The 23944-nt window shown below is 49.9% G+C and overlaps 1 protein-coding gene across 2 annotated transcripts in view; it reads right to left on the bottom strand.

Moving 5' to 3' along the window:
- Window positions 1-2568: 2568 nt before the first annotated feature.
- SEC16B (SEC16 homolog B, endoplasmic reticulum export factor) overlaps window positions 2569-23944 on the bottom strand; it is a 46472-nt gene continuing 25096 nt past the window's right edge. For both annotated transcript variants that reach the window (XM_014456034.2, XM_023753964.1), the window contains 15 exons: window positions 22526-22607; window positions 18167-18284; window positions 16942-17053; window positions 15031-15136; window positions 13342-13482; window positions 11842-11955; window positions 10879-10951; window positions 9343-9642; window positions 7994-8061; window positions 6719-6844; window positions 6425-6523; window positions 5971-6079; window positions 5774-5853; window positions 4529-4627; window positions 2569-3601 (listed from right to left, as the gene is read on the bottom strand). In XM_014456034.2, the coding sequence (XP_014311520.1) occupies window positions 3533-3601; window positions 4529-4627; window positions 5774-5853; window positions 5971-6079; window positions 6425-6523; window positions 6719-6844; window positions 7994-8061; window positions 9343-9642; window positions 10879-10951; window positions 11842-11955; window positions 13342-13482; window positions 15031-15136; window positions 16942-17053; window positions 18167-18284; window positions 22526-22607 (1696 nt within the window). In that variant the 3' untranslated portion in view covers window positions 2569-3532. The remainder of the gene's footprint in view (window positions 3602-4528; window positions 4628-5773; window positions 5854-5970; window positions 6080-6424; window positions 6524-6718; window positions 6845-7993; window positions 8062-9342; window positions 9643-10878; window positions 10952-11841; window positions 11956-13341; window positions 13483-15030; window positions 15137-16941; window positions 17054-18166; window positions 18285-22525; window positions 22608-23944) is intronic.

Here is a 23944-nt window from a genome sequence, read left to right on the forward strand (position 1 = left end):
TCTCTCGCTCTCCCTCTTGATTGCTCAGAGGAAGAGACCAAAGAGAAAGAAGGCTTCTAGGGGAGAAAAGAAAGCTAGCTGCTAGGGGAGACTTTGATCCTGAGCCACCTGTGGCTCGAGTGAAGGCTCAGAGGGAATCTGTACAGTAGAGGTGCCTGGGAATCTCTGCTGGTTTGCAGTGTTATAGCCACAGAAGGGGATTAGACAGAAGGCTGGAATGGTTATATGTGATAAAGACACTGAAGTGGAATTTAACGGTTTGTTCTCTTCCAAAATTACTGAACATTAAGTTTAAATGTTTTCGTATAAATATTAAATTATATGTCTATAGCAGGATTGCAAATGTGCACGTAATCACTCAGTGTGTATGGTTTTTTGTGTGGTTTTTTTTTTAAGGAAAATGTCACTTTTTCATTTCCTAAAGCTATTCTTCCTCTAGGAAGGGCACCCCAGTGAGGAGTAAGGGGAAATAAAAACAAACTTGCAATTAATAATATGTCTCTTCCCCCTTTAAACAGTGCCTTTTGGTAATTCCTTTTTTTCTTTAAAGAGAATTGTTTATTCTCTTTCCCTAAAATGACTCATGCTGGTGGGCAGATGCAGTGGATACAGTGGCCCCATGCGTTTTGGGTGATGGTTTGGCCCTGCCCTGGCCTGGTGTCTTCCGGGCACAATGGTCCCTGTGGCCTTTGGAGGCACCGTGTAATCATTCCTAAGGAGTCCACATATACCAGTCTGCAGGGTGTTGAGGCCCTGCCTCAGACGATGGCCATCCCCAAGGCCAAGCTGCTATGGCTCCCAAGCCCCCTTGGACAAAGCCAGCTTCTCCTTATGGCTCACAGCCTTTCCTAAGCTCTGGACAAGGAAAGGCGCCGTGAGTCCCCCACTCTCGGGCTCCCTGTTCCTAGCAGCATATTTTTATCACCATCTGCTCTACTCCCCACGCTTCCATCTTGCAAAGGGAGGAAATAGTATTTTCTCTCATGGCCACACTTGCTTTGTTTTAGCGCAACTGGTTTGAACCAGCTGAAGCTGTAAAATGATCATGACCTTTAGCAACCACACCAGCATCGCCATCACTAAGAAAAGCTGATAAACAACCAAGACCTCTGAGTGACCCCTTTCAGCAGACCCTTACTGGACCCAGCGGAGGGCTCTCTCCCGACCAATGAACGACAGGACTTGTTTCAATCAACTGCACGCAGATGAACAGGTGCATTCTGACTTCCCCGGGATATATACTTGCAATCCTGAATTCGCATAAATGCCCAGTATAGTCCCCTGACTTCCCCCTTCAGCAAGTGTGTTCCCTTTGCCTGGGATGTAGCTAAGGTCTGTGCTTGCGTTGTGCACACTAGTCACTGGTCTTCCATGTAGAATCCCAGCAGGAGGAGGAAGTGAGGGCACAGGCGTCTGCCATCTCTGCCTTCCTCTTCGGTCCTCACTCTCCTCCTCTAACGGGCTTCTTTCTATGGGGCAGGATGTCCCTCGCATCTTTGGTCCCAGGGGCTCTAAGCCACATGACCTAGCATTGGATGGGCTACAGGAAGAGAAACTGGCTAGTAATAAGGGTACATATTGAGTAGTTTAAAATTATTATTCTCATTCTATACCTATATCAAGAATGAAAATCCACGGTGTAATCTGTTAGGTCAGTGGCCGGCAAACCACGGCTTGTGAGCCACATGCGGCTCTTTGGCCCCTTGAGTGTGGCTCTTCCACAAAATACCACGTGCGGGCACGCACATACAGTGCGATTGAAACTTCGTGGCCCATGCGCAGAAGTCGGTATTTTGTGGAAGAGCCACACTCAAGGGGCCAAAAAGCCGCATGTGGCTCGCGAACCGCAGTTTGCCGACCACTGTGTTAGGTAATATGATAGTCAAGATTTTACTTATAGTTTATATACTGATAATTTTTTTTTAAAAAAATAAGACACTTACCTAGTGCTTAGCATGTCCCAGGTACTTTTCTACAAGCTCAACTCATTTAATTCTTGCAATGTCCCTATGTGGTAGGTACTATTGTAATTATTATCCTCACGTTACAGATGAGACGCACAGGACAGTTAGGGAAACTTGGCTAACGTCACTAAGTAAACTGGGCATGAGCCAGGATTCAAGTCTGAGCAGTGTGACTCCTGTGGAACTCACCCACTACCACCATAATATCACCGCTGGGTGTCAGCATACCAACCTGGAGGAGGAGCAGTCTCTTAAGGAAGAAGGGGGCATGGCATTCACAGAGGGCCTTCTAGATGCAAAACACTTGTGCATGCATTTCCTAATTTAATCTGAGAGATGGATAAACTTTTTAGAAAACAAAATATGTAGTTAATGGAGTGACTGCTTGCATCAGAGAAGCTTTTGTTCATATTTTCTTAACTGGAAAAAAAATTGGAGTAGACTTGGAAGTTAAGAGGATCGGTCCCTAGGTTCTTCGTTAACAAAGAGCTTCTTCCAGGTCTTTTAACCCTATCACACAATGAAACCATTGTTAGCAAAGACTTCAGGGAAGAGACCACTCAATGTGCCACAGATAAACATTTGCTATAAAATTATCTGGTTTAATTGCTACCAACATTAGAACTGTAGTACATTAGAGTACAAAACCTGTATGTACAATTACACATACAAAAAAAATTCTTTTTGAGGAGCAATTTTTAGCAATCTGACGAACACCGAGAGTCGTTTCTATTTGGGGTTTGAAAGGGGAAAAAATGGGAATTTCTAGGCTGTCCGCCTCCTCCCTCTGGCTCCAGTGACGCTCCGAACATCGATTTGCAAAGGCCTAAAGCAGGGAGGGAGGGATTAACAATGTCGCACATTCATTCCTCCTGTCAGGGAAGGGGTGAAGTTTTAGAAAATGTTTTCCACCATTTATTAGACGAATGTTCCATCCATCTGCATCGATAGGTTAGGTAGTTACCATGACAATATGATGCCTACAGCAATCTAACTTGATAGCCAGATGCCAGAATATGAAAAAATAGGACCGGCTAAGAAAGTGAGAGAAATATAATTAATCTGAACCACAAAAAAAATGTGCACAAAACAAGGACCAACAGAGAAACTGCTGAAATGCCACTGAAAAGGGAATTATGATGAGAATAATTAAGTTTTAGTATAAAAGCTTTTGCTAAGTAGAGTCATAAATTGGTCTATAACTGAGGAAGGAGTCAAATTAGTCCAGGATGTTGCTCTGAGTGTCCCCCGGCCCCCAATACTTTCCTGCCGCAGAGCCCCGTGGTGTCCTCCGTCAATCCCTTAGGCCCTGAGAATGTGAAGCGGCCGTTCTCGGTGCTGCCTCCGTGCCCAGCTTTTCCATGTGATGAAGTCATTTCCATCGTGTGAAGCTGATCTTAAGAGACTGAACTGAGCTGTGTCCTGGAGTACCCTGTCCACTTGCCTTCTCCATACCCAGTGGAGGCAATAGTCTAGCACAACCTCCAGGGGGCCCCAACCCTGCAGCGGGGCTGGGAGATTTAAATGTTGTGCCCCAGGGAGACGGGCCTGGGATGGGTGGCTGGTCATCATGGCTGGGTTGGATAGCGACGCTGAGCTAGACGGCTTGGCCGGCTCAGGCTAGCAGCCGTGGGGAGCTGGAAGAGAACCAACATCGCACTGGATTAGAGCCCTGAGCACGATTCCTCCCAGGGCTGACTGGCTGGACTGAGCTAGGGCGTCCTGAGAGTCTAGAACACTCCAGCTGCATTTGGCTTCCTAGTGTGATGTTCTAATTATTCACTTCCACCCAGCACCGTAGCTCTTGACTATGGCAAAAGTGTCCTGGCCAGTTATGCTCAGTGGATAGAGCATCAGCCTGCAGACTAAAGGGTCTCAGGTTTGATTCTGGTCAAGGGCACATACCTGGGTTGCAGGTTCCATCCCTGGCCCTAGTCTGGGCACGTACGGGAGGCAAACAATCGATGTGTTTCTCTCACATCCATGTTTCTCTCTCTCTCTCTTTCCTTCTCCCTTCCACTCTCTCTAAAAATCAATGGAAAATAATATATCCTCAGGTGTGGATTAAAATAAATAAATAGAATAAATATGGCAAAAGAAATTTGATTTTATAAAGCGGGGAGGCCAAGTGACACATGAGAGCCATCAGTGTGCCCCAGGTCACTGAGAAGCAGGGAGTTTAGCTTCGTTCAAGGTTTGCAATGATCCCCTCACATCAGGACAGAGTGAGGGTGCAGGCACACTGCTGATACCAACACCAGTTGTGTCCCTGGAGTCTCAAGAGTTATGAAATGTCAGGAGCAGTGTTGATAATTGCAACACTGACTGACAGGTCCTTCTGTGTGCCAGGTCCTTCACATACATATATGCTCCTACCGAATCTTCACAACTACACAGTGAGGTACCTACCACTAAGCCCATTTTACAGATGCAAAAACTGAGACTTAGAAAGGTTAAGTCATTGCTCAAGAACTCATGCACGGTATGTGGTAAACTAGGATTATCAACCCGGATCTCCATAATCCAAAACCTGTGCTAACCCCTGTCCCTCAGGACTTCCTTACCTGGGGGACCTGAGATGGATTGTAGAGAGGAACAGCCCCTTTCAAGGGGGTTGGGGGAAGCAGGGCACCAGGGTTGAAGTAGGCCTCAGAGGAAACACCCTGTGACAGAAAATAACAGAAAATCCTATCAGTCACTGCCCCCCAGATTCAACTTTGGTCAAGAGATGCAGATGGGGCCTGCCCAGTGTGGCTCAGTGGTTGAGCACCGACCTGTGACCCAGGTGGTCACGACTGGATTCCCGGTAGGGGCACATGCCCTGGTTTGGGGCTCAACCCCCAGTGGGGGACATGAGGGAGGTAGCTGATTAATCATTCTCTCTCATCATTGATGTTTCCTTCTATCTCCCTCTCCTTTCCTCTCTGGAATCAATTTAAATTTTTTTTAAAAAAAGAGATACAGATGGGAAGGGCTTCTTAATAAAACTCAGTGAATCTTGAGCAAAAAAACATGGTTCAAGTGGGCAAAGCCACCCCCTGGGTCTAGGTGGCAACGCAGAAGCTCAGGTGCAGCTGTCCCTGGAGCACATGAGAAGAAAGAGCCACAATAATGACAGCATCATAAAAAGTAATCTATTCTTTGAAAGGCCTGAAGTACTATAAGAGCACTCTAACCGGCCACAAGAAATAAAAACGCTCTCCTAGCAATCAGCATGAAATCACACCAGAGTTTATTACAGCCCTGGCCACGCACAATGGTGAGCTCCGGCTCCTACTGGGACACAGAAAGTTCTGTAGATTTCACCTAAGGAAGCAGTTATGGGCTAAATCATGTCCTGCCAAAACTTCATATGTTGAAATCCAAATCCCAGTACTTCTGAAAGTATTTGGATACAGGGTCCTTAAGGGTGATTAAGGCAAATGAGGTCATTAGGGTGCGCCCTAACCCAGCACGACCCATGTCCTTGTAAGAAGAGAAAATTTGGACACAGATACACACAGAGGGAAGACCATGGGAAGACATGAGGAGACGGGGATCATCTACAAGCCATGAAGAGAGGCCTCGGGGCAAACCAACCCTGCCAACACCTTGATCTCCAATTTCCAGCCTCCAGAACCAGAAGGAAATAAAGTTCTATAGTTTTGTTTAAGCTTCACAGTCTGTGGCCCCTTGTTGTGGCAACCCCAGCAAACTCACAGAGAAGCGTCCCCCACATTCCCCTGGAGTCGGGCCCCCACCCTGAAGGTTCAGTCCTCGCACACACAGGCATCTGGTGTGGCCCTGGGCCACAGCCATGCGCTGCTCACCTGGAGCCCGGACAAGCCTCCATTCCCAGTGACCTCAGCGGTTCCCCCACTGGACGCTGGTCCTTGGACTTCACCCCCACCTAGAAAGCAATGAGTCAGAGCTGTTTCCCCGGCTCAGCACTGAGGAGTCCCCACTCCCAGAAGGTACCTCAACCCCTGGACCACCGATGGCCCAGAGAACATGCAGTTGGCTGTACCTGCGCCCCTGGAGAAGGTGCCAGGGCCCGGCAGAGACGGGGGCTCTGGGAGAGGTGTCAGTGAGAGGCCGGAGCCAGCCTGAGGGGGAGAAGATGCTCTGGGGGTCTCCTGCTCAGTGGAGGAAGAAAGGCAGCTTTGGTGGTTAACAAGTCCATGCGGGCCTACTTGTATTCCTGCAGCGCCCACAGCGGAGCCACCACCCACAACCTGCTGTGGGGTTCTCTGCTTATTAATAAACCCAAATCTCCGCTGGCCCTCTAACGTGGAAACGCTTCATCTTAACTTCTCAGGCCTCCCATCATCTGCCTTGCCCCTCACAGGACCAATGTATTTCCCACCACCTCTGTCCCTTCACAAAACCTCCGCCTCATCCAGCCTGGGGAGAGTCCCCTGCCCGCTCCGGCCCTCGGACGGGCCCCAGAAGAGGGTGCTTCCTGTCCTCCCGCAGGTTACCTCTGAGTCGGGGCTGTCGGAGGAGTCTTCGTCCCCAGAGGGGGATGTGCTATGGGTGGGCTTGGAGCGAAACCAGCTGAACCAGCCGAAGCCTGAGCTCTGGGGGGAAGGAAGGGGAAGTTAGATGGCCTGTAGGTGCGAGTCTCCCAATTCTCGCTGACTCTGAGATTAACCTGCCCCCAGGTGATGGTGATGAGATGGGGGAGGGGACACAACCAGAGCCCAGATGGCCCAGTGGGCTGGGAAGAGAAGGCCCAGTCGCCCCACCTGTGTGTCCTCTTCCCCGTCTCCTACCTTCTCTCTCCGTGCAGTGTCTGGGGAAGACTTTTTATCTGTCTCATCCGAGGACGATTCCTCCTCCTCCTTGGCTGAAACGGTGGAATTCTCGGAAATATTTTGAGCTCTGGAAATCAGTGGCACCTGGAGTTAAAGAAAATAAGCACTGACACATGTATAGCCCTGGACAGGTTACAGGGGCACCTTTACAGGGACTGCGTCACCTGACCTGGCCTGCTCACTAAATCCATGCACATTGTGGGAACTCAGTATTTGTAAACAAATGAATGAATGGATGGATGGATGAATGATGGTGCTTTCAAACAATGGATTTTACCATACCAATATTAACACATTGTATGCGGGAAACGTATTTATACGTTTTATAAATACGTTTCCTGCATACAATGTGTTAAAAATCATGGTTATGAATAACATGGAAAATCTTTTATAGCATTAAATAACAAATAGGAATTAAATGTTCATATTCATATGTTTTTAACCATTTAAAAACACATAGTTGTGTGTGATATCTGTTTGATATCACACATACATACACACCCATTTCTTTCAAAAGTATTGAAAGAAAATTACCAAAATATTTGACTTTGGGATTATGAGTGATATCTGTTTGATTCTTCATTTTTCAAGTTTTCTATCATTAATGTACTACTTTTTCAGTCGGAAAAAGTAAAAGTATAGAAATTTTTAAGACCCATAGCCGATCACTACTTGAGAAAGTTACATGATGTAACCCTCCCACCAGGCAAAGCCAAAGAGCCTCGTAACTGTGGAACCAGGGCCGCCCAGGGCTGGGGGAAGGGAGCATTCACTCAACCGCTACAGACAGAAAGATTCGTTAGACACGCTCACCTCCGAGACCTCACAGCCTCGCTGAGGACAAAAGGCGCAGATGCCATAGACCCTTCTTGAAGTAAAGCAAGTTAGAAAAGAAAATAAAGAGAGAAATAGCCAGAGTCTTCCAGGACGGGGCAGGGGGTGGCATGTTTGATGTGACAGTAAGAATGTGTCAGAGGAATAGTCCTGTGAGGCCAAAACTACACAGGGCCCTGCTGCTCCCCCCACCCCACCCCCCACCCGGGGACACAGGCTGGAGGGACTGAGCATCAGAAAAGCCTCCCCACATCTCAGGACTTGGTGTAGGAGGAAACAAGAAGAAATGAGGTGCCCGGGGAAGGACGAGCAGGTGCCAGGCCGGCAAGGGAGTTTGCATGTGGCTAAGAAAGCAGGTGGCTGGAAAACCTGACGCTTAGCGGGGCTTCGTCCTCTCACCTGTGGTGTGGAAACCACCTTTTGACCATCAGGATGCTGGAAAGTTCCTTGAGACACGGTGTTCTCTGCTGTGGCACAAAAAGAAACAAAAACCGTGACTTGCGGCTGTGCCTCTTCCCTCCGTCCTGAGGCAGGTAATGGGGACAGTCGGCTTTCCCAACCTCCAAGCAGCTGGCGCTCTGAGCCCCCAACCCCAAGCTGATCACAGGAAACGTGAGGTCCACTTGCTGGCCCTCTCACCCAGCCGCCCAGGACATGCTGCTCACTCTTCCTCTACCCTGAACACCATGGTCATTCCTTAGGAATCCTGGAAGTCAGGGCCACCTTGAGCTAGGACCCTGGGGTCCTCCCTGGCCCTTCCCTCCGTTTACGTGTCCTGTGTGGACAGGCCCTATCTCCGAGGGTCTAAGACAGCCGTGGGCAAACTACGGCCCGCGGGCCGGATCCGGCCCGTTTGAAATGAATAAAACTAAAAAAAAAAAAAAAAGACCGTACCCTTTTATGTAATGATGTTTACTTTGAATTTATATTAGTTCACACAAACACTCCATCCATGCTTTTGTTCCAGCCCTCCGGTCCAGTTTAAGAACCCATTGTGGCCCTCGAGTCAAAAAGTTTGCCCACCCCTGGTCTAAGAGCTAATCCTCTAGCACAGCGGTTCTCAACCTGTGGGTCGCGACCCCTTTGGCGGTCGAACAACCCTTTCACAGGGGTCGCCTAAGACCATCCTGCATATCAGATATTTACATTACGATTCATAACAGTAGCAACATTACAGTTAGGAAGTAGCAACGAAAATAATTTGATGGTTGGGGTCACCACAACATGAGGAACTGTATTAAAGGGTCATGGCATTAGGAAGGTTGAGAACCACTGCTCTAGCACGTCCCTGGAAACGTTCAGCACCGCTCACCCACACTCAGCCCTGCTGTCCAAAGCCTAATGGGCCTAAGACGCTTGGGAAGAGGATGGGAACACAGGTCTCTGCAGGCAGTGAGCTCTTGGCCTTAGTAGGACTTGACCCTCACGGTGGCTCAGGGTGCAGGTGGCACTTTCTTCCCTTCTCCACCTGCAGCCTCTCTCCTAGAAACTGAGAGCCTGGGGGGAGGGGGGGGCTGCTGTTGGTCGCGCTATGCTTGTCCCAGTGGAGAGCTGAGTGGAAGGGAGAGAGCAATCTCCCCTGGCTGCATGCAGAGCACCAGCACCAGGCTGACACACAGTAGGGCCTCTAGCATGTGCACACCCCATTCAGGTCTTTACCAGCTCCCCATTGGTCCCTGCCTCTCCCCATCGGCCTCCTCCCCTCCAGAACTCCGCACCCCAGGCTGCCAGCTTAGCACAGGTCTTACCAGGGGGCGGGGGTGGCTGCTGGGTTTCTGCCCAGGGCCTTCCTCCAGGAGCCTCTGTCACTGCCGTGCTGCCACCGATCCCTGGCAGACGGGCCTCAGGAACCGAGTAAAGAGGCACCGGGACCCCCGTCTGTCCCAAATCTCCTCCCGCTGGGTAGGAGCCTGGCTGGAGGGGCAAGGGCTGCTGTGGGCTGGGCCAGGCGGGGCCCACTGGCTCCACTGGTGGCCACCGGGCAGAGGGGTCCCCAGTGGCTTCTGAGTCCCCTCGATGTCCCGAAAAATCCTGGTAGAAAGTGTTTCCTAAGAACACAGGGTGAAGAGAAAGAAAGACCTGTCACATTCACATGGACCACACACCGGGCACCTTCCTTCCCAGATCCTCTTTGGGAGGTGGTCACGGGGACAGGCCCCTCGCTGTGGCTGCCACCCATGTGATGACAAGTACAACCCAGCAGTTGTGACACCACTCAGTGCCTGCGACTGTGAGCTGGTAAAAGCATTTCCCTGACCACCTGTATGATCCCTGAGCCTTCCACCAGCGGGGTGGGAGGGCAGAGGCTGCCATCTTATGTAAAGCCACACGTGGTTATGTTTGGATGAACGTTCTTCTTCAAGGATTTCCTAGTGGGCTTGGGTATGTAACACTTAGAAAGACGTCAGTTAAAATGCAAATCAAACCACAGAAATGATGGCTTTGCTCTTAAGGAAGTCGAGTGTTGGCCCTGCAAGGGCCCCTGGTGGGTTTGTTTTGGTTCCGCCATTCTGCTGACTGGCCCACGGTCATGGGATTGGAGTGGGCGGCCGACCCACCTGCTCCAACAGCGGCTTCTAGCGGAAGCGGCCATTCAGAGACACCAGCCCGGCTCTCCTCTTTCACCTTCACAGGCTCTGTGACATGGCAACACAGCCAAGAAACAGAAGCCCAGACCTGCCCTGCGGCCTCCCCTCACCCGTCCCTGAAGGGAGAGCTAAGGCGGGAAGTGGCCGGAAGTAAAGAGACGAGGCCTCAGTCTGACTCCACAGTGGGGTGTAATTTGGGGAAAGGGCATGGAATTAATTGGGGGCAATAATGTCTGCAAACCCAACACTCAGAGGCATCCTGAGGGGAAAGGAGGTATGTGTTGAAATGCTTTGAAACACATTTCAAATGTATGTGCCAACCTACAGCTCAAAAATCCTAAGACGTCCCCAACACTAACGTGAAATAGAGGTCATACGCCATCTCTGGCCTCAAGAAATGTATTCAGCTGGGGAGACTGTAGTAACAGAGCTGGAACATTAGACAACAATGCAGTGTAACAAGTATCAAAACCTGGATGTTGGGCAGAAACTCTAACAGGGCGGGCACCTGGAAGTGTCAGGATGACCGGGGCCACAGGAGCTGTGTGAGGAGGTGCCTGGGCCATCGAGTCAGACTGACACAGGCCGGGAGGATGCTCCAGGAAGGGAGAGGCTAACATGCGTCCAGTGATGTCTCTCCTATACCCAGGTCCCGAGAGTCAGCTACTTACACACTGGGCTCATCAGTCTGGGTACCTGTTGTTCCTTGGGCTCCTGAAATGTCTGGGTGAGCAGAACGGGGGTTCCCAGTGTCTGCCGATGCCTTTCGCTATTTGAAATAAAGGAAAATCCTTTAAGCAATACAAACAGAAACAAGAACAGGGAATAATGGTTTAAAAATTAAATAAAAAAGAAACCAGAGGACATGACAAGGTGAGGGAACCTCAGCCAGCCAAATGCTGGGGGGTGGGGGAGGAGGCTGCTGGTGGGGGAGGTCAGGAGGAGGAGCTGGTGGGGAGGAGGCTGCTGGTGAGGGAGGTCAGGAGGGCGGGGCTGGTGGGGGAGGAGGCTGCTGGTGAGGGAGGTCAGGAGGAGGAGCTGGTGGGGGAGGAGGCTGCTGGTGAGGGAGGTCAGGAGGGTAGGCCTCAGCCCTCTCATCTCCCAGCTCTGCCAGAGCAGGCAGGGGCCAGGGGACCAGACCACCAGGGCCCAGGAAGGGGCAAGTGCAGGAACTCAACGCCCCAGTATGTGCAGCATGTGGAGGGAGGCCAGTTGTGCCTTAAAAATTCCACTTGTCCTTTCTAAGAGGCAGTGGGAGAAAGAAGATGGAGGAAGCCCTGTTCCAATTATTGTCACAATTACTACCAGCAGCTTTTGCAATTGTCCGAACCAAAAGGAAAGGCCTGGAAGTCTTTTAAGCAAATGCCCTACATTACATGAAAGCGAGGCGGGTCCACTGTGATCCATTGTTCCTAACAGGGAGATGGAAGCCTTGATCGTCACAAAGGGTATTTTCTGGGACCACAGAGAGGGAGGCGGGAATGACTTTGAAAAGGCCCCACTGTCTCACAAGCGAACACAGGAAAACGTTTCGGCTCAGCAGAGGGGGCTTCAGGATGAGGGGGGACCCCACAGCCCTCCATGGAGTCAGTGCCTGCACCCTCTGTGTCCAGAGGGAAACAGAGGGCCCGCACACTGACCCGCTCCCGCCTCACTCACCTCCAGCTCCTGGTGCCGCTTCCGGAGGCGCACGAGCCAGTCTGGCTCCAGGTCCCTCCCTCCGCGGCGCCTCTCCAGCACCAGCGGGTCCGACAGCTTCAGTTTCTCTGCTAGCTGCGCCAGGTGTCCAGATGGCAGGGGCAGAGGGAAAGGGACGAGAGGGGAACCAAGGGAGAGAAGTAACGGGGATGGAAAGAAAATGGGGAAAGACGCAATAAGGGAAGAGCAGAAAGTGCCTTAACTCACTTGTCAATTAGATTATAAAGTGTAATCGAGAGAGAGCAAACCCAGCAGATATCTTCCCAAAACTGCAACATACATAAGCAATGAACCCATCTTGGTGTTAAATACTAAGTGAAACATGAGGAGAAACGATTACTGGGCTGTATGTCCTACAAAGCTGTCTGCTTTGTACAAGTGCTTCTCAAACTTCCGTGCTCATGCTCTGACCGGGTGGCTCAGCTGATTGGAGCATCACCCTGTACACCAAAAGGTTGTGGGTTCGATCCCCAGTCAGGGCATGTACCCAGTTAGGACACGTACGGGTGGCAACAGATCCATGTTTCTCTCTCACATCAATGTCTCTCTCTCTCTCTCTCTCTCTCTCTCTCTCTCTCTCGGATTTTTAAAAAAAAAATCCTAGGACCACCTGGGACCTTGTTAAAATGCTAATTCTGATGCCAGAACTAAGTGGGGCCTGAGGTTCTGCATCCCTAACAAGCTCCCAGGTGACCCCTGCAGCAGGTCGAGGGACTACTTTGTATTGCAAGACTGTATTCCATTATTAAGTTTTAAAACTTTCCTCCTCCTCCATTCTGGGTCCCTGAGCTCACTATCAACATCATCCTATGGCAGGAATCTCAGAGTAAGGAGCTCAGCACCACCGATTTCACTGGTTGCGGAAGGAACCCAACACTTGGGCCTCGTCTAAAGCAAAGCAAATATTGACGGTAGGCTGCCTTTTTCCTCTCCAGCTAATGCATTTTTCTTCAATTAATTGGAACAACTATTTGCCTGATTGTTTTCTTCCCTAGGAACTAAAAGTGGATATGTTTTGTTTTTTTTAACGATATCCCACAGGTGATAAAGTATTCCATGCATTTAAAAGCATTTTAATAAGGGGCATTTCCTGTTTTAATCACTAAAGTATATTCTCTAAGCTCAGCTTTTATAATTAGAATGTTTCACCTTCACGTGCAGTCTTGCTGTACCAGGGAAGCAGATGCAAGAATGAACGAGTTGCATTGCATACGCCTGGTTCCCCGTCCCCCCCATCCCAAGTCCTCCCCCCCCTCGTCCCCGCCCACAGCCTCCTTCTTTGCACGATGTCAGGCCTCTGCTTATCACATCTGGGCATGCGTGCATGGTCAAAGACAACCCCGGGCTCCTATTTTACAGCAGGCTCGGAGGCGATGAACGGTGGAGTCTAAGCCGCTTGGCAATAGCTTGCTCTGAACGCTGCAGATAAAACGGCTGCAGAGAACCCTTTGAGAAGCTCACCTTGATGAGTTCCCCCAACAGCACAGGGTGACTGCTCTCTCCCTGGCTAAGGAGGGCCGTGCCCACAGCTTCACAGTAATGCAAGGCCTGGGACGCAAGGCCGTAATCTGCCAGCCGGGAAGCATAAAGGAGTTTATATACCTGCAAAGAGGGACAGGGCCAGTGAATTCTCCACCCAGGCAGGGATGGAAAGAAAGAAATGAAGAAAAGACTTCTTGGAAGTCAACTGTCTGCCAGCTTCCTCAAACTCTGGCATCTAACTACCAAAGAGGGCCCGTGCCATGGGGGCTTTCTGTCTGTGCCTGGGCCCAAGTCCAAGCGCAGCCTGCAGCTCCTAGACAAAGGGATGAAGTCATATCCACTCAGTCTCCCCAGGCCCTGGTCACCATGGAAATGCAGCCCACATCCCTGGAGAGCCTAGTGAACATGGGGCACAGGACCAGGTGCCAGGGGGACAAACACCAGAAGAAAAGATGGCTCTGGTGCAGGGGCTTAACGCCAGACAAATGTAGGTTCACATTCACAGAAACACATACAACAGGGCGAGATGGAGCCTGAGGGCTTGGGAAACAGACAGGCCCAAGTTCACATCCCAGCTCCATGCTGGGTGTGGAACACTGGCTACCCACCTCTCTGTGCCTCCGTTTCCTCACTACCTACCCATTGGTTGTCATAACGATTAAATGAGATAATCCATGCAAAGTACTTGGAACAAATAATGTGCAAGAGATGTGAGCCCATAACTCTGAACCTCAGTTTCCTCTTCTGTGAAATGGGGGTCATCACACCGGCCTCACGGGATTAAAAATAACACATGAGGAGCATAATAGCCCAGTGCCAGGCATGTAGAACGCATTCACCAGAACTGGCTAATCTCATTACTATCAGCCCCGCGATAACCAGAGGCGGCTGATTCAAGAAGGGAGCAAGAGACTAGAGGCCTGCACCCCAAGGAGCTGGACAAGGCGAGTCTGTGGGAAAACTCTGAAAGAAGCTACTAATAGGGCCATTTTCCTGTCTATAGTAATGCATTCATTTTGCAGGTTTTGTTTTGTGTTCCATGTGGTGGGTGTGTATGTGTGTGTCACTTCTGGGCCACTAGAGCCGGCACTGAAGGAGGCTTTATGAATTGAAAGTGACAGCAGGGCATCCAGCAGAGAAGTTGAGAAGAGAGGTTAGAGCCTGTGAAGGACAGCGCCACCCGCACAGCTGAAGTCCTGGGGGGAAGAAAGGAGGGTGGGGGCCGAGGACGGAACAGGGAGGAATTTGCAGAGTTAGAGCAGGAGGAGTGGAGAGAGGTCAGAGAAGCAGGCCAGCAGGAGAGGGAGCAGAGCCTGCAGCCCCTCCGCTCCCTGCAGTGGGGCCTTTATGCCCACCCCGTGCAGGGTGGCTGTGGGCCCAGGACAAGGGAGAGAGCGCTGCGCAGCCAGGACCCAGGCAGGGTTCTCACCTGCCAGGAGCCAGGCGGGAGCCTCCAGCAGAGGCCACTGCCGCCTTTTGTTTCATATCTTAAAATGCAGGCGTTTAGGGGACCTAGAAAGAAACGCTAATCCTTCCCACACCCAAGCTAAGGAGGAAAAGGTGGTAGGTGACTTAGCCCAGCTAGTATGTGCCAAAGAGCAGAGCGAAAGACCCAGCTGCCCGCAGCCGCTGCCACAGCCCCGGTGCTGGCCCTGTGGGGTCAGTTACCTGGAAAGAAGGGATGAAGGACTGAGGGCGGCCCAGCATCTGGCAGTACTCGAAGATTTCTGTCCTCTGGATAGCCTCAGTGGTTGCAAATTTCAAAAACTCTTGACTAAAACCAGGGAATAATAATAAAAGAGATTGAGGTGGAGATCGGGGGAGGAATTCGAATCCTAGAAGATGGCTGAACACCAGCTGCACCCATCCTGGCAGGGGGTCTGTCCTGGCCAGGAAAGAGAGCCAGGCCTCCAGAGTGAAGGCTTTTTCTCCGTTCCAGGGGAAGGAACAGAACACCGCACTGCACCAGCCCTCGGGAAGGAATGGGGTGCACACTGTGGGGAGGGGGGGTGGATCCTCTGCCCTCATTGCTAGAGGGTCCCTAAGGCAGGCTGCTCTCCCTCCCAGCAGGGCGGGGCACTGCGTCCTCCTCTGAAACATGCTGCTGAGAGCTCACCTGGGTGCCCTGCAAGCCTAGGATGTGCACCTGTCACAGGCCACTCCCAGCCTGAGCCACAGGGCACCAAAGGGGGAGCCATGTGACACTCCAGGAGCACCAAACAGAGACGCATGGCAGAGAATGGGGAGACTGCTGAGCCAAAACCCAGTGACGGTCCCTACACTGGATGTTCACTCAGCCAGGGAGGAAGCCGGCTGGGTGACTGTGACCAGAGTCCCTAGTGCCACAAATTTCTCCCTCAACAGCTCACCAGTGTCCAGGGCCATCCCTGGGTTTACGACTCTATCTCCAGGCATTTCCTGGTATAATACAAATATAGCAGGGAGACAGATTAACCCGCACACTCTTACTGTCACGTTTGGCACAGATGGGCTTCTCTGACAAGCTAACCATGTGCTATCGGAGACCAGGGCCTTGAGAGAGCAGGCAATAAGACGGGTGTTTCTACAGTTGTAGGCAGTTTGGTGCAGCAGTCTGGATTCCAAGTCCAACTTGACCCCACACCAGCTGTGCTATCTTAGACAAGTTGCTTAACCTCTCTGTGCCTTGGTTTCCCTCCTCTATAAAGTGAAGATAAAAAAATAGTGGTTCTCAACCTTCTGGCCCTTTAAATACAGTCCCTCATGTTGTGACCCAACCATAAAATTATTTTCGTTGCTACTTCATAACTGTAATGTTGTTACTGTTATGAATCGTAATGTAAATATCTGATATGCAGGATGGTCTTAGGCGACCCCTGTGAAAGGGTTGTTTGACCGCCAAAGGGGTCGCGACCCACAGGTTGAGAACCGCTGCTAGAAGGTACATTTGTAACGATGGAAGGAAATAATGCAAATAAATTGACTGGCACAAATAAATATCCTGGTAAGAGCTCAGGATACCTTAATTATTACAGGGACAGGGGAAAAGAGGTCCAGAACGTGGAGGACTGCTAGGGAGCCAATTGGCCTTTTTGTTCTTTCACTCATGGGGCTTATTAAAGTCCTCCTATGTGAAAAGCCTAATGTTACAGCCAACAGAGAACAAGTGAAAGGTGGAACTTCGAGTAGCTTGTGCACCAAATCAGTAGCTTGTGCGCCAAGTCAGGGGTGTAGGAGCTAAACATCAACTTCTTCCACTTTCCAGTTTTGCCTAGGGCTGCCTAACACACAGTTGCAAGGTGCTCACATTAACATTTTATAAGAAACAGTCCCTGGTCGTGGACCCAGGGCGCCACCACGTGGCCAGCGGTGCACAATACAACACAAGGGCACCCGTTCACACCAAAGGCCACCTGGTGGTGTGAGGCGGCCCCCACTGGGCATCTCCTTGCCCAGACCCGTGCAGAAAACAACCCCAGAGGACAGGACCGGTGGTAGCTAAAATTCACACAAGAAAACGGAGGCATGAAACCCACCAAGGGCTAAATCAATGCCCCAGAAAACATTCTTCCTGTTTCCTTTGCCCCGAAGATCACATACCTGTGGCTGCTGCCCAGCAGGGCCAGATGGTCCGTCTTCACCGTGTAGTAGCCGAAGGGCACGTGAGCCATAAGGTAGCAGAAGTGAGCTGCCTCCACCAGCCCCTTCCCAGCTGCAGGAGGAGGAAAAGCCCCAGTCATGAACACGCCCACGTGGGCACCCATCACGGGTGGGATGGAGACGTGAAGAGTGGCTCAGAGGCCAGAGGGAGAAGCCTCACAGACCCCAAACCCCACTCAGTCCCTCTCCCACCACATTTATGGCTTCAGACATTATATTGTAATTTCTTCAGCCACAATAAGGCACTGTTTCATGTCCCTCCTAATGGATTTTTTATTAGGAATTTTCTAAATATTTTTGTCCTTCCTGAGGGTGAAAAGCGAGTTGACATGCCTACACCTGAGCTGGAACAGTTCCATTGGGAGGGACAGTTTTTAAATCAGGCTTCCTGGGGCACTAATGCAGTCCCTGCTAAAATCAAACAATACCAGCCTTTTCTCGGTGCTCATAAAAATCACATTAATACCAAATTGTTCCCAGGTTTAAAATGTTCTACTACCTCAAAACTGAGTTAATTCAAGTAGGTAAAGTACCCAGCGAGGCACCTGGCACCCAAGAAGGACTCAACAAATGTCAGGTTCCCTTTGTACCCAGCTGTGGAGTGACCTGCCATCTGGGTTGGCACAACCTTACACAAAGCTATTTTACGTTTCACAGAGTTGCACAGAGAGAACCATGATTTCTCCATGTCCTGCCCCTTGACCAAATCTGAGAGCCACTGATCCGAAACGTTCAATAGTCCTTACGTGTGTATAAGGCCACATTCACGGGAAGAGGATAGAAATAAAGACTCCACAATTACCCAGGGTGGTTCAGGCACAAACAGAATTTCCTGTCTGGTTGAGCTGGGTCACTGCAGGACTAGCGGCTACAGGAGGCCACATGCCCCATGTCCTAGCTCATCCTCAGGGGAGTCTGACCAGAGATAGAAGGTCCCCTGCTGAGAGGAGCCTCCTACAGCTGCAGAACTTCTGGGAAACAGAGAAGCCAGAAGGACACTCCTTTCCCCGAAGTTTCTGTCCCCAAAACACGGAGGCTCCTGGGTCAAAGGCAAGTTGAGGTATACACGTGGGCCCCACACAGAACCCAAGAACCCAAGCACAGGTGTGCTGGGCCTGGGGCCACCCTAGAGGAGAGGAGGAGGACGGTGCCGAGGCCTGCTTACCCAGGGTGTCCCCCATGGTGACGATCGCACGCTGGTGCAGCTCCGGGTCCCCAGCCTGATTCGACAGAATCACAGCCAAGTGAGGCCTCCAGTCTCCCCACTGCTTGTCCCCGCAACACTGAAAAGCAGCAGGAAAAAATGAAGGTTTATTCAATAAAGTAGCGCTGGCCAGAATGGAGGTAAAGGAGGTTGTTGTCTATGTCCTGGTTTGGAAGAGTTCAGGGAACACCCACCACACTGCCTGCAATACTGCCATTCATTGATTTCAAGTTCCCCTTTTAAAGAGCAAAACCCTGAGGAGGATGGATAGGCAGACAGGCAGATGCATATACATACAGACAGACATAGCTGGGGATAAGATAGATAAATGACTTTATTAATCACTAATTTTCAAATTTCTTCCTGGTGTCCCCAGGCCCCAATAGCTAGGGACAAAATGAAAATAAAACCCTGATGCTTCAGTGGGAGAAGGAAGACCAAACACCCTGGGCTCTCGAGGAGAAGTGTCCACATTAGCCTGTTAGAAGTCAGGGGAACACTGGGCTCCTTAATACCTTACAAAGAGCTAATAGTTCCTGGTTTTACAAAGCCCTCTCACATACGTCACCTTATTTAATCTTCGCAGCAACCCTATGAAATCTAATTTCTATCTGCACTTGGAGAATGAAAAACCCAAGCCCAGTGGCCCAGCCCCATTCATTCCCATTTGAGGGCTGTGCCCCTCCCGCTCCGGTGACAATGCAGGAGCAGATCTCCACCAGGAGGCAGTCAAGTATAAACAAAGATGTGGAAGTAAGACAAGCCCCACACAAAGGGTGCTTTTCCTACCCTCTGGCCCCGGGCCACCCTTCTCCTGGATGAAGGGGAATTTCAGGGCAGGAAACATCAATGAAGAAACAACATAATGTCAAAGAAATAACACGGGCCCAGGATTCAACTGGACTCCTGCCTCTTACTAGTTGTGTGACCTTGAGCAAGTTTCTCAATGTGATTAAACCTTTGTTTCCTCTTCTCTTTAATGGAGATCATAATTTCTACCTAAGAGGGTTTCTGTTGATATTAAAATAAGATGGTTAGGTAAAGTACATAGCATAGTGCTTTACACTTGGTTTTCACTTTATAAATTACTTGTAGGTGTAAACACACACTCATACACACACACACACACACACACACACACACACACACACACACACACCTAAGAAAAGAGGTGCTTTGCAGACCAGCCTAACTTCCAACTGTTACATAGAGCGGGTGGAGCAGGAGATTGGCAGTAATAGCTAAGATGTGGAGGTCAAAACAATTCACAATTACTTGGTCTTTGTAATTATCCCAAGGAACAAAAGAAGCTTTAGCCGACTCCATTTTATAGTTACTGTTTATCTGGGCAATGCAGTGTGAATGAGAATGAAGATAATAATAAGTCGCAATCCTAATAGCAGTTCTCACTTATTACACTCAGACCATGAGCCATGCCCTGTGCTAAGCATTCCTCCTAGGAGCAACCCCACGCTTTGGGTGCTATTATATCCCCATCTTCACATGTGAGCCAGGCTCTTTCTTGCTGAAACTAAAGAAACCAACAAACAAACAAATAAAAGCCTTTGCTAAAAATAACAAAAACTTAGAAGTCATTTTTCTGCCTCCTCCACAAGTGATTTTTAAAAGTCACAGAGAGAGAGAGAGAGAGAGAGAGAGAGAGAGAGAGAGAGAGAGAGAGAACACAAATACTTATTAACTAACTTCAACAAGTCAAGCATGATGGTTGATGTGTTCAGATATTCTCTCTCCTTTAATTTTCACAATAGCTCTATTGGTTAGGCATCAAAATGCCCACAAACATGAGAAGCTGAGGCTCTGAGATTAAGGAACAAGGTCAAGTTCACACGGCAGGAAGGGGCAGCGGCTAGGTTACCCTGTGCGAGAAGCCCACGCCTGTGCTTTCCGGGGGTCGTGCCTTTTCCCCACTACACCGCTCCTCACAAGTAACTAAGGTCTAGTTTTTACTGGATGCTGTGAGGCCAGGAGACTCTCCAACACTGAGATCAAATACGGCGCTGGCACATCACCTCTGACTCCCTGGCTTTCTCACCTAAAAGTGGGGAACATGTAGCTAACTCTGCCATTGCCCTGAGCCACGGGGCCGTACACTGACCGCATCATTTCCTGCGTTTTACATGATGCAGTCTCACTGCAGAGCGCAGGCATTCGGCCGAATGGGGAGGCGGACTCTGTGTTCCAGTGTAACCAGTTGGCTTGATGATGGGGCACATAAGTCATCATTTCCCTTTCCTTTGTGTGGAGTTGTGCACAAGCAATAAGAAAAACCAAAAAGCAAAAGCGTGAGGTCCATTTTCATCAACGCTAGGTGTCGGCAGAAACGCCAACCTCAAAATACAAGCCAAGGCTGCCAAGTGATGGCGAGTGAACAGAGGTGCATCCAGGAGGAAGCAGGCAGAACACAGTGGGAGAGGGTCCCAGCCACCTCCACTGGCTGAGGAGCAGCGCAGGCCACACAGACATTCACAGGAAACACCAGGAGATGCCCTCGTCCCTCCCAGCACAAACCTCCCACAAATAACTGGGCCAGGGAAGGCTCAACCCCTGTAAAGGAACAAGCACAGAGTCTGCACAAACGTGCTGCAAAGATAAAGGGCGAGAAGTAACATAAAAAACAAATGGAAGGTCAAAAGCACATTCACCAGAAAAAAATGAAATGTTATAAAACAAAGATTGTCACCAAATATTTTCTCATGAATTTAAGTAAAATAAAGTGATGAAACAACTTCTGAGAAGCAAGGGCCTAAAGCTCAGTTCTGAGTGCTCAGGGAAGAGGTGGTGGGAACAAGAGGAGGTGACCTGCAGAGCTCAGGGAGGAAGTGGGAGAAAAACCAAAGAAATGAGGACCAAAATGAAAAGAACATAAAAACTAAAAGACACTGATGAAAACACAATCAGGGATGTGCAGGGTAGAAATTAAAGGAGGAAAAAAAAGAAATGAAACAAATAATAAAGTTTTTTAAAGAGAACATTATATATAGGGGTGGGCAAAAATAGGTTTACAGTGTTTCATGTAGAAAAAAAACATGTAGGCTATGATTATTACAATAGCTTTATTAACTGTTTCGCATATTCATAAATGTAAACCTACTTTTGCCCATCCCTGTATACAATTCACATATCTATAGTTCACCTATATATGAAATGTGTATCAATGGAGTTCCTGAAAAGAAAATCAAAATCACAGAACAAAACAAATACTGAAGGATATACTTCAAGAAAACTTTTCTGAACTGTAAGATAAGAATTCACATAGTAAAAGAGCGTCCTGCATCCCAAGAAAAAAACTGACCGAGACTATCAACCAAGATGTATCCTCATTACTGGACTTCAAACATAAGGAAGGAGTAGCTGGAGCAAAAAGACCTAGTCCAGTGGTCGGCAAACCGAGGCTCGCGAGCCACATACGGCTCTTTGGCCCCTTGAGTGTGGCTCTTCCACAAAATACCACGTGCGGGCGCGCACGTACAGTGCAATTGAAACTTCGTGGCCCATGCACAGAAGTCGGTTTTTGGCCTGGGCGAGTCTATTTTGAAGAAGTGGCGTTAGAAGAAGTGGGGGTACGTTTGCTGAGGTTGACCCCTCAGATTGAGGACGTTTTTAGCAAAGGCCAGCTTAGGAGTACCCTAATTAAGTTAATAACAATGTACCTACCTATATGGCTTTTTTTTTTTTAGCTTCAAAACGTTTTAATCAACTTCCCCCAAAAGACCTAAGTTTAAGTTTAAAAAATTTGGCTCTCAAAAGAAATTTCAATTGTTGTACTGTTGATATTTGGCTCTGTTGACTAATGAGTTTGCCGACCACTGATGTAGTCTCTGAAAATGGGAAAACCATCCGGCTGGCCTCAGATGTCACCTGAGCCATATCCAACTCTAGACAATGTGTAAGTTCTGAGTCCAGCTTTGAAGATCAAGGTGCAATGGAGGAAAAGGAAAGTAGCCTACAGAAGCCTAGAGGACAGTCTCTTGTTATTCACAACAGAGCAGGCAGCTGTGTTAGTGTGGACTGGCAAGGTCTTTGGAATCAGACAGACCTGGGCCCATCCTGACTCCACTGCTCACTAGCTCTGTGACTGTGGGTCCTCTCACACTTCCGTACCTTAGTTTTCACGTCTGCAAAACAGGGACAGTCATCCCTACCTCCACGCATTAAATGACATCATTCGCATCAGAGTGCTTAGCACATGGCAAGTGATTAACAAACAATTATCTTGATTTTTACTCTTCAAAGCCATCCCCTGTTCCAGAGCAGCCCCCACCCCCTAAACCCTCGGGGTGCTGAGGTGGTAAAGGGTACCGTGGCTGCTTGTGGGATCCTCCCCGACATGAGCTGGAAGAGGGTCTGCAGTGGGTCGTTGAGCGCCAGAGTGCTTGTGAAACTGTGGAGAGAGGTGACCATCAGCGGTGACCACGCCAAGAGAGCCTTCAACCCATGGCCCATGAGGCACAGGCCTCGGATATATTTCTATCTGATTGTAGCAGCTTCTTTTGGACAAGAGTCCCTCTGCTTTTCTGCTGTCACGCCCACTTTTGGGGGGAGGGTAGGGGGGTGGGAGACAGAATCTTCACTCCACCACACACCCCAGGCAGGTCCCATTGTTGGGGGAGATTTTCTGCACGTTGGCACTGACACCCTAACTCTTGAGCAACCATTTCTGTAGGCCTCCCTCCATCATGGAGGTGACCCGCCAACGTTTCAAAGGGTCCCGGAGAGCCCTAGCAGTTAACCTGCACCTGTTCCCTGTGGGCCCCTCCTTCCCAGCCCCCTCCCCCCCACCGCAGCAGCCCTCCTCCATGCCCAGCCCACCGCTAGCCTGGGTCTGTAGAGCTTTTACCAAGCACTGAATAGCCATTTTCAGTAACCAGAGAGGCGTAGAACAGAGACCAGCAACGGTCATGATGACAAACCAAAGGATGTGCTTAACAGCCATGTGATAAGCTCCACAGCTGAGCTGAGATTTAAGCATACTCAGAAAGAGAGATTTTCCGCAATTCACCGGGCACCATGGGAAATCAATGGCCCGAGGCAAAAATCTGCAGCCGAGAGGACGCTACTATGTGGGGAGGTGGGACACTGGTTTCCAAAACCCGGAGAAGCACCCCCAGAGCAACGACTTATTTAACAGCGCCCTTGCCTCGCGGGCTCAGAGCACATGTCGCAATGGAGCGTTGGTGCTCTCCACCAGGCCAGCCCCTGAACAGAACGGGGTGCAGTGGGGGTACCAGGCCCTGGGAAGCCTGAGGGTTGGTGTAAGAAAGAGACTCCAGGGAGGCCATCGTGCAGAACAGGCTCCCGGGAGTGGGACGGCCTGAGCCACAGACTGAACTTAGAATGTCCATCTTCTTAGCTAACCCTCTGCTCAACAGGATGCCCGGCCGATTTAAATAAAGTGAAACTAAGAGGGGGGCTTCACAGCTTGAACCAACACTAGAAGATGAACATTGTGAGGTGCCATCCGTCTCACCGTCTGACCCAAGCCGGCTTCTCCTGGGAGGGTCCCTGCCACAGATCTGTCCCATGGAGGCCAACAAGAGCCTAAAGGACTATTCAGAAACCTTCCCCAGCACCCCGACACCTACCACCTCCAGTGACCCTGATGCTCTTTTGCTGTTTCATCCACTTTATTCCAAACTGCTGGCTGTGTACTCACACCTCCATTCCTATCTCATCCTGGTTTGGGCATTTGTCCTGGTCCACCTGGCACCCGGATCTTGG

The sequence above is a fragment of the Myotis lucifugus genome, unplaced genomic scaffold (assembly GCF_000147115.1).
Source record: "Myotis lucifugus unplaced genomic scaffold, Myoluc2.0 scaffold_54, whole genome shotgun sequence".
In the NCBI taxonomy this organism is placed as follows: Eukaryota; Metazoa; Chordata; class Mammalia; order Chiroptera; family Vespertilionidae; genus Myotis; species Myotis lucifugus.